The following is a 12500-nucleotide window of genomic DNA, read 5'->3' as shown; positions in this document are numbered from 1 at the left end:
TTTGAAGATCCCACTTACGAGAAAAAAGTCAGGAAGAAGACCACTTGCATGCAAGGGAAGGTACTAGTCATCTTCTTGTGTTCTGCTTCTCATTTACCATTGCGAATTAATTTTCGTATTTCTCTTGCACAGGCCAGAGATGTTCAAGCATTGACATCGGCCTTTTCAGCATCACAAATACCTGTCTGTCTAAAAGAGGTTAATATTGTCAGTGTTAATTTCGTTTCCTTTAATTTTATTTTTGAATGAGGATTACGGAGAAATTTGGTGAGAGGAGGTGCATAAAATCTTGATTTCCTAGACTGTTTTCATTCTATTAATATGGTCAAGTTCGAATTCAGTACCTTTTTTTTCTCAATTGCAAACTCCAGTTTTTTGTAGTTATTGAATTCTTCACAAACTTTTCGGTTCACTGTTATCTTATTAACACGCAGTCCAAGTTTTTGAAGTCCTTCAAACCCCTTATTACTTTAAATTTTTTCACTTTTTTTAAATACAGCATTTTACTTAAAATTAACAAGAAATGATTTTCAGTTTGAAGTTGGCTATTTTCTTTCAAACATCTGGCACCTCTTGTGCCATCAACGAAATTGCCCCAGCTGTTGCAATTGATTCAGGGTTGCAAGGATGCCTTGATTATAGTATCATTGGTCGTCACAGTTCTTTTTTAGGTCACACACCTGATTATGTTATGTAATGATTGAGAACGAGGACTTAATTAAAGTACAATTTCAAACTTTGAAGGTCAGATGTTAACTGTCTCAGTGTTGTTTTGTATTTGTAATGTACAGTCAGAGCTACGCATCGACGACGCCAGTGATATAAAGAAATTGTTGATGGAAGAAAGAAGGTTTTTTGCTGCAAAGAAGGCGGGCAAGTCGGCCTACTTTAGTAGGGCGAACCCGATAAACTGTTTATTGATGGCAGATTATTTTCTGCTTAGGCTTGCCACTCAGACTATGTTTTTCTTATCTCTCTTCCCTTTTTGAATTGTGATGGAGCCACAAAGTTAATTTATGCTGTCTCTATTTGCAATTCTAGTTGCAAGACCTTTTCTGTTGGTAGCTTAATTAACAGCTTATGCTGGCTGCTATTTCAATACCTTTTTCAGTGTTTCTTTCATATATGTTTTCAATACTGTTGTTTTTTGTCATTGTTCGGTTCTTACTATTTGGGAGGCTTTATCACCACATTCTAATTTTCGTCGCACATAAGTCCTTCACATTGTTTTCTCGTACAAAGGAGCAAGGTAAAAGTTATTCTTTGGAACTTAATTAGTCTAATTCGTGAAGTGCAATGTAAATTTTGGATTGTTATCACTCAATGCTCGGGGATTTGGAGCTTTTGAGATTGAAGCGAAAGGCGCTCTTTCTCTGGTTGTCTAAAAATAAGGAAAGGTTACGTTTATACAAACGTGTAGCACTTATATTTTAAACAGAGTTAACTGAATAGAGTGTAATGTGAAGTGAAGGGGTAGTTTCTAAAGAAACTGTGGTGCTGCGTCGGTGGGGAAGTAGTATACAAAAATTTGGTTTTATCAACGGAGTTGATAATGTAAATTGGCCACCGTACAGAGATTCTGAAAGCTGACGTTTCGAGCGTTAGCCCTTCGTCAGAGCGAATCGAGGGATTATGGGTTACGTGTAGTTTTTATAGTAGAGTAGGAGCTACGCTATTGGTGGTAACATGGCAACGTGAAAAATAGGAATATATTAGTTAAATGAAAAGCGTTCGTTAATACCGTGAGGATTAAGGGTGCCGATTTGAAAGATGAACTTTTGTTCCAGATTTTTGCGGCTTTCCGTGGTACCTAGATGTAGGGAAAGGCCGCAGATAGCCATGTGTTTTTTGGAGTGGTTAGGCAGATTAAAATGGCGAGCGACTGGCTTGGATGCATCCTTGTCATTCTTCTCAACATCGCGAAGGTGTTCGCGGAATCGGTCACCTAGTCGTCTTCCTGTCTCACCAATGTATAATTGTCCAGCAATTTTAGTACAATCGATTCGCGCTAAAATCCGACAACTTAATTCTGGACTGTTTGACCATTTACACCAAACCAAGACTCTAAAACTTCAACAATTAATAGGTCCGCAAATTACCGACAACACTACATTGCATAGCCATAATACCGTAATTACAATTCCAGAAAATCTCCCGCTTACTGACCCAGAGAAATCTGTTCTCAGTAAGGGCCTAAATTTTGTCCCTATTACCAAACGCACCAACGAATTTTCTATTAAGCAAGATGTCGAAAAATTCCTTCGCCGCGTTCAGTTAAAAGCCTTTTTTCACGACAAAGAGGATGATTCGGACACTTCTAATAAAGATATTTTTGAAACACTTCTGGTTCGCAAATCCAAATGGACTCCCCCAGAGGGACAATTTGCCTCTTTAGATTTTTTCACCAAAAAATGCCGTCACGACATTCACAAACTTAAATTCAATCGCAACACTAAATTTTCCAACCTTTCCTCGGAAGAGTGGGCGGCGCTTAAAAATCTTAGTAAACGCAACGACATAGTTGTCAAATCGGCCGACAAAGGCGGCGCGGTAGTTGTTTGGCGGTCCGACCTTTACCAAAAAGAAGCTTTGCGGCAACTTTCGGATACCTCGTTTTATGCCAAAATCCCTAAAGATCTCACTTCCAAAAATCAAAAAGTTGTCAAAGACACCATTCAAAATCTTATAGTTAATCAAGAATTACCGGACACTGCCACTAATCTCATCATCAACACCCCTAGAACTTCGTGCATTTACTTCTTGCCTAAAATTCACAAACCCAACAACCCAGGTCGCCCTATCGTTTCTGCCTGTAGTTGCCCCACCGAACTCATTTCTAGCTACTTAGACAGGATTATGACGCCTATCGTCAAATCTTTGCCAACATACATTAAAGACAGTACACACGCACTACAAATTTTCCGCGATTTCAATTTCTCCGGCCAAGACAAACTTATTTTCACCATGGACATTACATCTCTATACACAGTCATTCCTAATAGCGAAGGTCTTCAAGCACTTAAACACTTTTTCGATCAACGCACTGTCAAAGAACCTAGCTCGGAAACGCTCCTCCGCCTTGCCGAACTAGTTTTAACGCTTAATTGTTTTTCATTCGCCGGCAACTATTACAAACAAATTAATGGTGTAGCGATGGGCACAAGAATGGGACCTAGCTATGCCAATCTTTTTGTAGGATATGTTGAACACCAATTTTTTAATCAGTACAACGGCCCCAAACCTGAACTCTACGGCCGTTACATCGACGACTGCATCGGCGCTATTTCATCCAGCAGAGAAGAACTCGATCAATTTATAACCTCCGTCAACTCTTTTCATCCGGCTCTTAAATATACCTGGGAAATTTCGGAAACTTCATTGGCTTTTCTAGATATCAAAGTTTCTATTAGAGGCAACGTGCTATGTACTAGTGTGCACTACAAACCTACGGATTCACACAGTTATTTGTTGTATTCATCGTCACATCCATCACATGTCAAGAACTCCATCCCTTATTCTCAATTTCTTAGACTTCGACGTCTATGTAGTGATGACTCCGATTTTTCCAGCAAATCAGAGGAGATGTGCCAGTTCTTCGAAAAACGTGGCTATCCTGTCTCTGTGGTCAAAGCGGGCCATCATCGCGCCCAACAATTTGATCGACAGTCATCACTACAAACGTCACAAAAAGATAAGAATGACAGAATTCCATTCACCCTCACTTTCCATCCTCATAATCACGCAGTCAAAAGCATCATTCTTAGTAATTTTAAATTACTCCAAAATGATCCCGAGACTGGAAGAATCTTTTTGCAACCTCCAGTTATTTCATTCAAACGCGACAAAAATGTAGGCAACTTTTTAGTTAGAAGCGCGCTCAAAACTAACGAGCAACCCGGCACTTTCAAATGCGCGCGCTCACGATGCAAAACTTGTCTTTTCATTGTTAACACTAGCAAGATAACGGGACCTAAACGATCTGTTAAGATCACCGATCGTTTCACATGTACCTCCGCAAATGTCATTTATTGCATAACCTGCACGTTATGCAATAAATTATACATTGGTGAGACAGGTAGACGACTAGGTGACCGATTCCGCGAACACCTTCGCGATGTTGAGAAGAATGACAAGGATGCATCCAAGCCAGTCGCTCGCCATTTTAATCTGCCTAACCACTCCAAAAAACACATGGCTATCTGCGGCCTTTCCCTACATCTAGGTACCACGGAAAGCCGCAAAAATCTGGAACAAAAGTTCATCTTTCAAATCGGCACCCTTAATCCTCACGGTATTAACGAACGCTTTTCATTTAACTAATATATTCCTATTTTTCACGTTGCCATGTTACCACCAATAGCGTAGCTCCTACTCTACTATAAAAACTACACGTAACCCATAATCCCTCGATTCGCTCTGACGAAGGGCTAACGCTCGAAACGTCAGCTTTCAGAATCTCTGTACGGTGGCCAATTTACATTATCAACTCCGTTGATAAAACCAAATTTTTGTAATGTGAAGTGCTAGATTTCCATCCCATATGAGTTGTGAGCGTTAGCCCTACTAATGGAAATGGGCCCACACAAGGACAGAAACTCTGACCAGGGTGGGAATTGAACCCATGACCTTCGGCTTAGATCTCTGCCGCTCTACCGACTGAGCTACAAGGTCAGACGGGAGCAGGCCCTGGGAACTGAAGATGTTAAAGTCACAGCAATGAACATGTACAAGTACAAGGAAAGGTTACGTTTATACAAGCGTTGGCTGTGTAGCACTTATATTTTAAACAGAGTTAACTGAATAGAGTGTAATGTGAAGTGCTAGATTTCTATCCCATATGAACCATGTGAGCGTTAGCCCTACTGATGGACATGGGCCCATACAAGGACAGAGAAAAACTAGGGTGGGAATTGAACCCACGACCTTCGGGTTAGATCTCCGCCACTGGTATGAATACGGCGAAAAAAGTAATAAATGTTTCTTGAACTTGGAGAACTCTCGAAAAAAGAAAAGCTGCATAAGAAAACTAAACACAGGAAATGACAAAAGTACGACAAATCCTAAAGACATTCTAAATGAAATTCATTTCTTTTATGCAAACCTGTATGATAAGAAGGTCGACCACTCGGACGAAAATTTAATTGAACGTTTTCTCAGTACAGTGAATACGAGTAAATTAACAGATGAACAATGTGATTCAATAGACAAACAACTTACTATCAGTGAATGTTTCATCACCTTAAAAACTTTTAAGAAAAATGAAACACCTGGAAATGATGGTTTAACCGTTGAGTTTTATCTAGCATTCTGGCCTCTTGTTGGAAAATGCCTCGTTGAATGCCTAAATTTCGCACATCGCCATGGTGAATTGTCCACCTCCCAAACACAAGCAATGATTACGCTAATTGAAAAGAAAGACAATCTCATTAATAAACATGCATGTCAAAATTGCATCTAAAGCAATGGCTGTGAGGTTGGAATCAATTTTACCCTTCCTTGTTCATCACAGCCAAAATGCGTTTATTAAAGGAAGATTAATTTTTGACACAGTATTAACAATTGATGATATTTTAGAATATGAAAAGAGAAATAAAGGAAAGAAATAAGACTTTTGACTCCCTTAACCAAATTTTCCTGGTCAAAGTTTAATTTCAGAACGTATTTTCTGCAATGGATCCGGACATTTTATACAAATCTATCAAGTTGTGTGTTAAACAATGGTTTCACCACCAATTTTTTCTGTGTTAGCTGTGGAGTCAGACAAGGTGATCCGCTTTCCCCTCTGCTCTTCATTCTATCTTTGGAAATACTTGCATGTTACATTAGACAAAATCATAATATCCAGGACTTAGTAATCAATAGTGAGGAAATAAAATTAACCCTTTTTGCTGATGATGTTTTTTAAGAGACAGGCTTTCTTATTTGCACCTATTTTTAATTGTTAAATTATTTTCAAGATTTTCCGGTCTATGCGTAAATGATGACACTACTGAACTATTTGCAATTGGGCCGCAAAATTTAGTACAAGAAGAATTTTATCTCAAAACGTTCACATTGAATGGAATATTAGGAATCTATTTTGATTATCATAAGACAACGAGAAGGAATTCAAATTTCAATTCTATTCCATTGAAGAAACTCTTAATATGTGGAGTTGGCGAGGTCTCACACTACTTGGCAGAATTCAAATTGTTAAAACGTTTGCTATCCCCAAATTTATGTATAAGGCCTCATTAATCTCAGTCTCAGAAGATCCTGTTAAAGATGTGAACAAACTGTTTTATGGCTTTATCTGGAAAGGAAATGACAAGATAAAGCGCACTGCTCTTATTGGTGATATAGAGAATGGTGGCCTAAAAATGCTCGTGTAAGATGGATAGCAATTTCCTTTGTTATGCGGCAACGGGGCTTTCCCCACATAGGAACGTTATCATTTTTACACAGAGAATGCATAAACCTACAGGAAAGCCGTTAACGGAATAAAATTCATTTACAGCCCACTTTGAAAGGGTGTTTTTTTGTGTTAAAAGATTTTGACCAATCACAAGAGTTGAAAACAAAAGCCAAGAAACGTTTACAATTTTACATGTTCCCCACATACGATTTCTGTAGAATTCATTTAAACTGAGACCAGATGAAAGATGGAAGGTGGTTGGAAAGTAAGGATGAATATAATACTGCTTTTATGAAGTTTTGTTAACTTTTGCTGTTTAAGCCAATCAGAAGTAAGTACAGACAATAGAAAAGTTATCACCGTTTTGCATACCAATTGAATTCCAACATGTTCGTTGCCGTTGTTGCTATCGTTCTTATCTGGACCGTTTCTTAAAGACCAGGAGTGTTCCTTGTAATGTATCTGCTTACCAACTCTGCACACTTAAACGTTGCAGAAATGTAAGATTGTACCTGTTTCATTTGACATGGTGAACATAAACAAGATTAATAAGATCAAATCACTTTAATCATCTAAGAATGCAAACCATGTTCTCAAATCACGAAAATGAACTTGTATGCAACATGTGGCCTTGCTTTGATAATGAAATGTACAGGAGTGAGTACAAATTAAGGGTACAAACTACAGGTGAAGATCTGTAAAAAAGGGTCTTTGTGATTGTGAATAAAGGTGCAAACAGTCTGCTAAACCTCATATTCTTTTCAAGGAATGTCTGGTCTGTATGCCTATCTATTGTGGAGTTTATCACATGATCAATGCCTGCAAAGGCCCTATTTGCATGTATATACAATTTAAGAGCGTGGTTTTTGTTTTTGCAGCTTTTTGAGCAATGAGCAACAACTGCTGGCAACTAATGAAAGGCTGAAAGCGTCACTGGAGCTACTTAACGAAGAAATCAGTAAGGAAACACAGCAAGCATTTTAGTCCCACAAAACTCACGAATTTGAGCTTTCATATGATTTAACACTGGTGTGTCTGAAAAACGTATGCCCCTATGTGTGTGTGTGTGAGACTTGATACAGGGTTCCATCCTAATCCCTAGCCCATAAAGCTTACAGGAAAAATGATAGTACAGACTGTATTAGACCTTTTGGAATATAGTACTCAAGAAATTGACGAATGACTATAAATCAGACATTTTGTGATAAATGCTAGTGACATTTTGTCAAAGTCATCCATAAGCATTGTAACATGTATCCTTGAGGAGATAGTGGCAATGGCGCTTTCGGGTTTTGACTTAGCTGAAGATTGGAGAGAAGACGTGTCACAGTGGCATCAGTGGCATCCATGGACTCTTTTAGGTTCATAACTTAAATCAGAAAAGCACCATGCATACACTCACGATGCTTTAGGAAAAGTATACCAATATAACATATTTCCAGACTTTATAATCTAGCTTCACACGTGGCAAATCTAAACAACCTGCGTTAAAATCCTCGTCACAAACAGCAAAATGGTTATTTAACACAAATCAAAAATCAAATCAAAAGTCTCCTTGTTAAAACACTTTCATTACTCGATCAGAGTTTTAGAAGTTTATTTGAAATGGAAATTGAAGGTGCAGTTGTGAAATGGCGACTCTAATAGAGGTCAGCGTTGCTTTGTTGTAATATGACCTGTCTTGTTTCCTTGCAGTCATGTAGAACTTTCTTAAAGATCTTTTTTATGGCGTCGATTTCAGTAAAAAATTCGTTTTGCTGGGCAAACCAGCTCTACAAAATAGAATTAATCTGAGCGAAACAAATTGTTGGTGTGAAGGTTGTTTAATTTTAAGCAATAATTGTCCAGAAAAACGAAGGCAAGCACTGTTTGTATGGAGTCTTCTATTACTGTCGAAAACTTGCAAGCCAAATTTTGTGGCCTTCTTTCTATTCTATAGCACAGCATCATCTTGTATTCTCAAAATTTCCGATTCAGAAATGCTGGCGAAACGAGAGTTTACGTCGGCTATTTTGTTTTGTTTGGATCACACATAATGCTCAGTTACTGCAAACCAATCAGATTTCTTGAAACTGCAAGCTTTGCAGCATCTTTGACTAACGATCTACATGTATGCCCCAGAGACTCCACATTAGGTAACCCAACACAAGCAGGGCAAATTGATTAGATGCCACAACCTGGTTATAGTCTGAGAGGGGACTGGACCAGCCGACTGACAATCGGCGCAGGTACTCCTTTGCTGCAAGCTCAAGTGCCATCTTCTCTTCCTGAACTAGGGTTTCAAGAACACCCAGAAACTTGTACTGACTGCCTTCCTCAAGAGTTGGTATCCTTTCTCCAACTATATCTCTTCCAAAACTCTTATGGTAATGGACCCCTCTCCTTATGTCGACAACTGGGAATTTCCTTGGGTTCCGTTGCCATCCGATGTCTTCCATAGAAGCTTGCATCGACTCCAGAACACGGTTTAACTTGCTCTCGGACGCGGCAAATACCTTGAGATCATCAATGTACAACAGATCAGTTACTCTGGCGCTGATTGGTTTAGATAGCTTGTATCCCTCGGTGGTGCCAGTCTTCCAGGCAACGGGGCTCAAACAGATCGTAGACAGCGTTGGGCAGAGCACATCTCCCTGTGGTAAGCCCTTTTTAAACACAATCGGTTCAGAAACTTCCTGCCCATGCAACTTGTTAGCCACGATTCTCGTATTCCAGCTCTTACACAACTTACAGATCACCTCACACAACCACTTTGAGAACCTATGCAGCACCATCATCCCACTGATCTACCGAGTCACATGCATGCCGTACTCAAATTCTGCCTTCTTCTCAGACAAAAATTTGGTTTATCAACGGAGTTGATAATGTAAATTGACCACCGTACAGAGATTCTAAAAGCTGACGTTTCGAGCGTTAGCCCTTCGTCAGAGCGAATCGAGGGATTATGGGTTACGTGTAGTTTTTATAGTAGAGTAGGAGCTACGCTATTGGTGGTAACATGGCAACGTGAAAAGTAGGAATATATTAGTTAAATGAAAAGCGTTCGTTAATACCGTGAGGATTAAGGGTGCCGATTTGAAAGATAAGTTTTTGTTCCAGATTCTTGCGGCTTTCCGTGGTACCTAGATGTAGGGAAAGACCGCAGATAGCCATGTGTTTTTTGGAGTGGTTAGGCAGATTAAAATGGCGAGTGACTGGCTTAGATGCATCCTTGTCATTCTTCTCAACATCGCGAAGGTGTTCGCGGAATCGGTCACCTAGTCGTCTACCTGTCTCACCAATGTATAATTTATTGCATAACTTACAGGTTATGCAATAAATGGCATTTGCAGAGGTACATGTGAAACGATCGGTGATCTTAACAGATCGCTTAGGTCCCGATATCTTGCTAGTGTTAACAATGAAAAGACAAGTTTTGCATCGTGAGCGCTCAAAACCAACGAGCAACCCGGCACTTTAAAATGCGCGTGCTCACGATGCAAAACTTGTTACCACCAATAGCGTAGCTCCTACTCTACTATAAAAACTACACGTAACCCATAATCCCTCGATTCGCTCTGACGAAGGGCTAACGCTCGAAACGTCAGCTTTTAGAATCTCTGTACGGTGGTCAATTTACATTATCAACTCCGTTGATAAACCAAATTTTTGTATACTACTTCCCCACCGACGGAGCACTACAGTTTCTTTAGAAACTACCCCTTCATTCTTCTTCTCAGACAGTCCAGTGTCACCACCCTATCAATCAATAGATTAACTACCGTTCCACTGCTGCCCTTCTTAGCGCCCCTCTGTGACCCTTCCATCAAACCATGCTCTTTAAGATGCTGATCTGTAGAACCAAGCAAACAAGAAGTAAACCACTGGTAAGAATTATTTAGACAAGTGAGTGGTCTTTTCGTATTAATGACGTTTTCCTTCAACTTATCATCGATTCTCGAGATCGCTTCAAATGACTGACCCACACCCTCGTGTAGGACATGCGCACGCTTCCACCAAAAATTGACCAACCTATCTGGCCCCGGGGCACTCCAGTTCTTCTTTCTTTTCAACACACCTACTGCTTCAGCGGTTTCTAGTGTCCAATCCTCATCCATTGGTGGCGGGACCTTACTAAAGATTGCATGCCTCACCTCGTCCAGCCATACAGCCTGACTAGTCCCAGTCCTCTCTCGTTCCCACAATCCTCTCCAAAACGAACTCGCCTCCTGAATACTACCAAACCTCTCTCCCTCCTCTTCACAAGTGTTTCCGCCAACTCCTTCATACTTAGGACGGTCGCAATCTTCGTTCTTGGCTCTCATATTAGCATACACTTGCCCAGCATCATCTTCTGTTGATTTATAACCCTTGCTTTTTCCTTTTTCTTTTTTCTACCCAAAGTTCTCTTTAACTACCTCAACGCACATTTCTGTCGTTCCATGTAGTTCACAAGTGAAGCTGTGGATAACACTTTGCAGTCCCTTTGTAGGATCTCTCTGTTCCTTTTCCCTCTGTTCGTCACTTTTCTGTTTTCTTTCAAGCGATTGGTTTCCGCTTTGGCGATTGAAATCTTTTTCCAAATGCATCCCGCCTTTTCCTCATAAACTGTTTTCCACTTTGATCTTTTGCTCTATTTGACCCTTGTTTTTTCCATCCCTTGTACAAAAGAAATGCAGTGACAACAGAATAAAGCACACAGTTAGCAATCTAAAGATAGCTAAATGGATTGTCCTTTGGGGATACTTTTGCATTGTTTCATTAACTTTATTATCACCTTGTTAATATTTTCAATGTCGCTGCTTATTGGCTTTCCTTTTGTTCATGTATCAATAGTACGATTTCTAAAATCACCTTCCCACGATGAATTTGAGTGTAAATATGGGCCGATGATTCTAAAAGCTTGCATGCCTCTGTGCTGAGAGTATTAGCCTGTTCATCCGGAATAGGTCTACTTTCTTTCAAATGCAAATCCTGGTCTCCTGCATTGCATTCTGAAAACACTTGACAGATTCTTCGTTTCTTCCACACTTTCTTGTTCCAACACTTTCACTTATTTTCTGTTCAGCGTTCCCTACTGTTTTCTCCAATTTTGCCGCTTGGTCCCTTAAATTCTGCTCCGAAAGATTCAGATAACCATAGCCCTTCTCTTCCCATAACTCTCTCGTGATCTGCTTATAACCTTTCCTTCTCCCATTCTCAAAACGCGGTGGATTTTCCGAGTTTACCAGTAACTGGACCTGCTTTTTACACTCACTTTTACATTTCCTTCCGTTTATCCGCAGAAGTCGCTCTGGCATTCCATTAATCACCATGTTGGTTTCACAGTTGATAAACTCAAACTCAAAATTAAACCACTAAGGAAATTTGCTTGTTCAGATATACACTGAACTGTCCTGCAGTCCGCCAGACAACTTGACAAGTATTTACCATACTTCTCTGTATGTACTTTAGTGCTCTGAACTTGGCTTACTTTCAGTTGGAACAAATAATATCAAGAGCGATAAAAACACGAGGCCTAGCTGAGTGTTTTTAGACCGGATAAAACATGTGCTGCGAGTTTTTTGAACAGCTTAAAAAACATTCCACAAAGAGCGTGTCCCTCTGGACTCATGACAATGGTTCAAATTGTGACAGGTGAATACTAGCATACAAGAAAAACAAGCTATGCCTTATTAGTATTCTTTATATAAAGAATACTAACAAGGAGTGTTTTATCAGGATATAAAACTCATACACGTGACGTTTATCCGTGTTTTGATAGGCTGTAAGGCTCATGAATTATTAATGAGTGTTTTAAAATTATTATTATTATTATTATTATTATTATTATTATTGTTATTATTATTATTGTTATTATCAAGCTCTGGCTCAAACCCTGCCTTCTTCACTATTCCTTAGTTTCTTCTGGAATTTTATCGATGCAAATATTTTTACTGCAGCTTTGATTCTCTTGGTACTCGGACTTTTCATTGTGTCAAGCTCTCCCTCCGTGTCGGTGATTTTTGCATCTGACTTTTGCAAATTGTTGATATCTTCTTCAAAAAGTCCAGACTGGCTTTAACTCCCCGACGGATGTGATAACATGTTATTAAAGTGTCAAACATTGTCTTAAGCATGAGTTTAG

General features: G+C 39.5%; 1 protein-coding gene across 5 annotated transcripts in view; it reads left to right on the top strand.

The window, feature by feature from the left end:
• The window catches only part of LOC138043289 (centrosomal protein of 83 kDa-like), a 229491-nt gene that overhangs the window by 165739 nt on the left and 51252 nt on the right, over positions 1 to 12500 (top strand). For all 5 annotated transcript variants that reach the window (XR_011131224.1, XM_068889483.1, XM_068889484.1 and 2 more), the window contains one exon: positions 7273 to 7352. Coding sequence is in view for 4 of the 5 variants with exons in the window: in XM_068889483.1 (XP_068745584.1) it covers positions 7273 to 7352 (80 nt within the window). In the remaining variant the exon portion in view is untranslated. The remainder of the gene's footprint in view (positions 1 to 7272; positions 7353 to 12500) is intronic.

This window comes from Montipora capricornis, chromosome 3 (genome assembly GCF_036669925.1).
Source record: "Montipora capricornis isolate CH-2021 chromosome 3, ASM3666992v2, whole genome shotgun sequence".
NCBI lineage: Eukaryota > Metazoa > Cnidaria > Anthozoa > Scleractinia > Acroporidae > Montipora > Montipora capricornis.
Note: the sequence above shows the minus strand (reverse complement) of the source record. Positions and strands in the feature narration are given on the sequence as shown.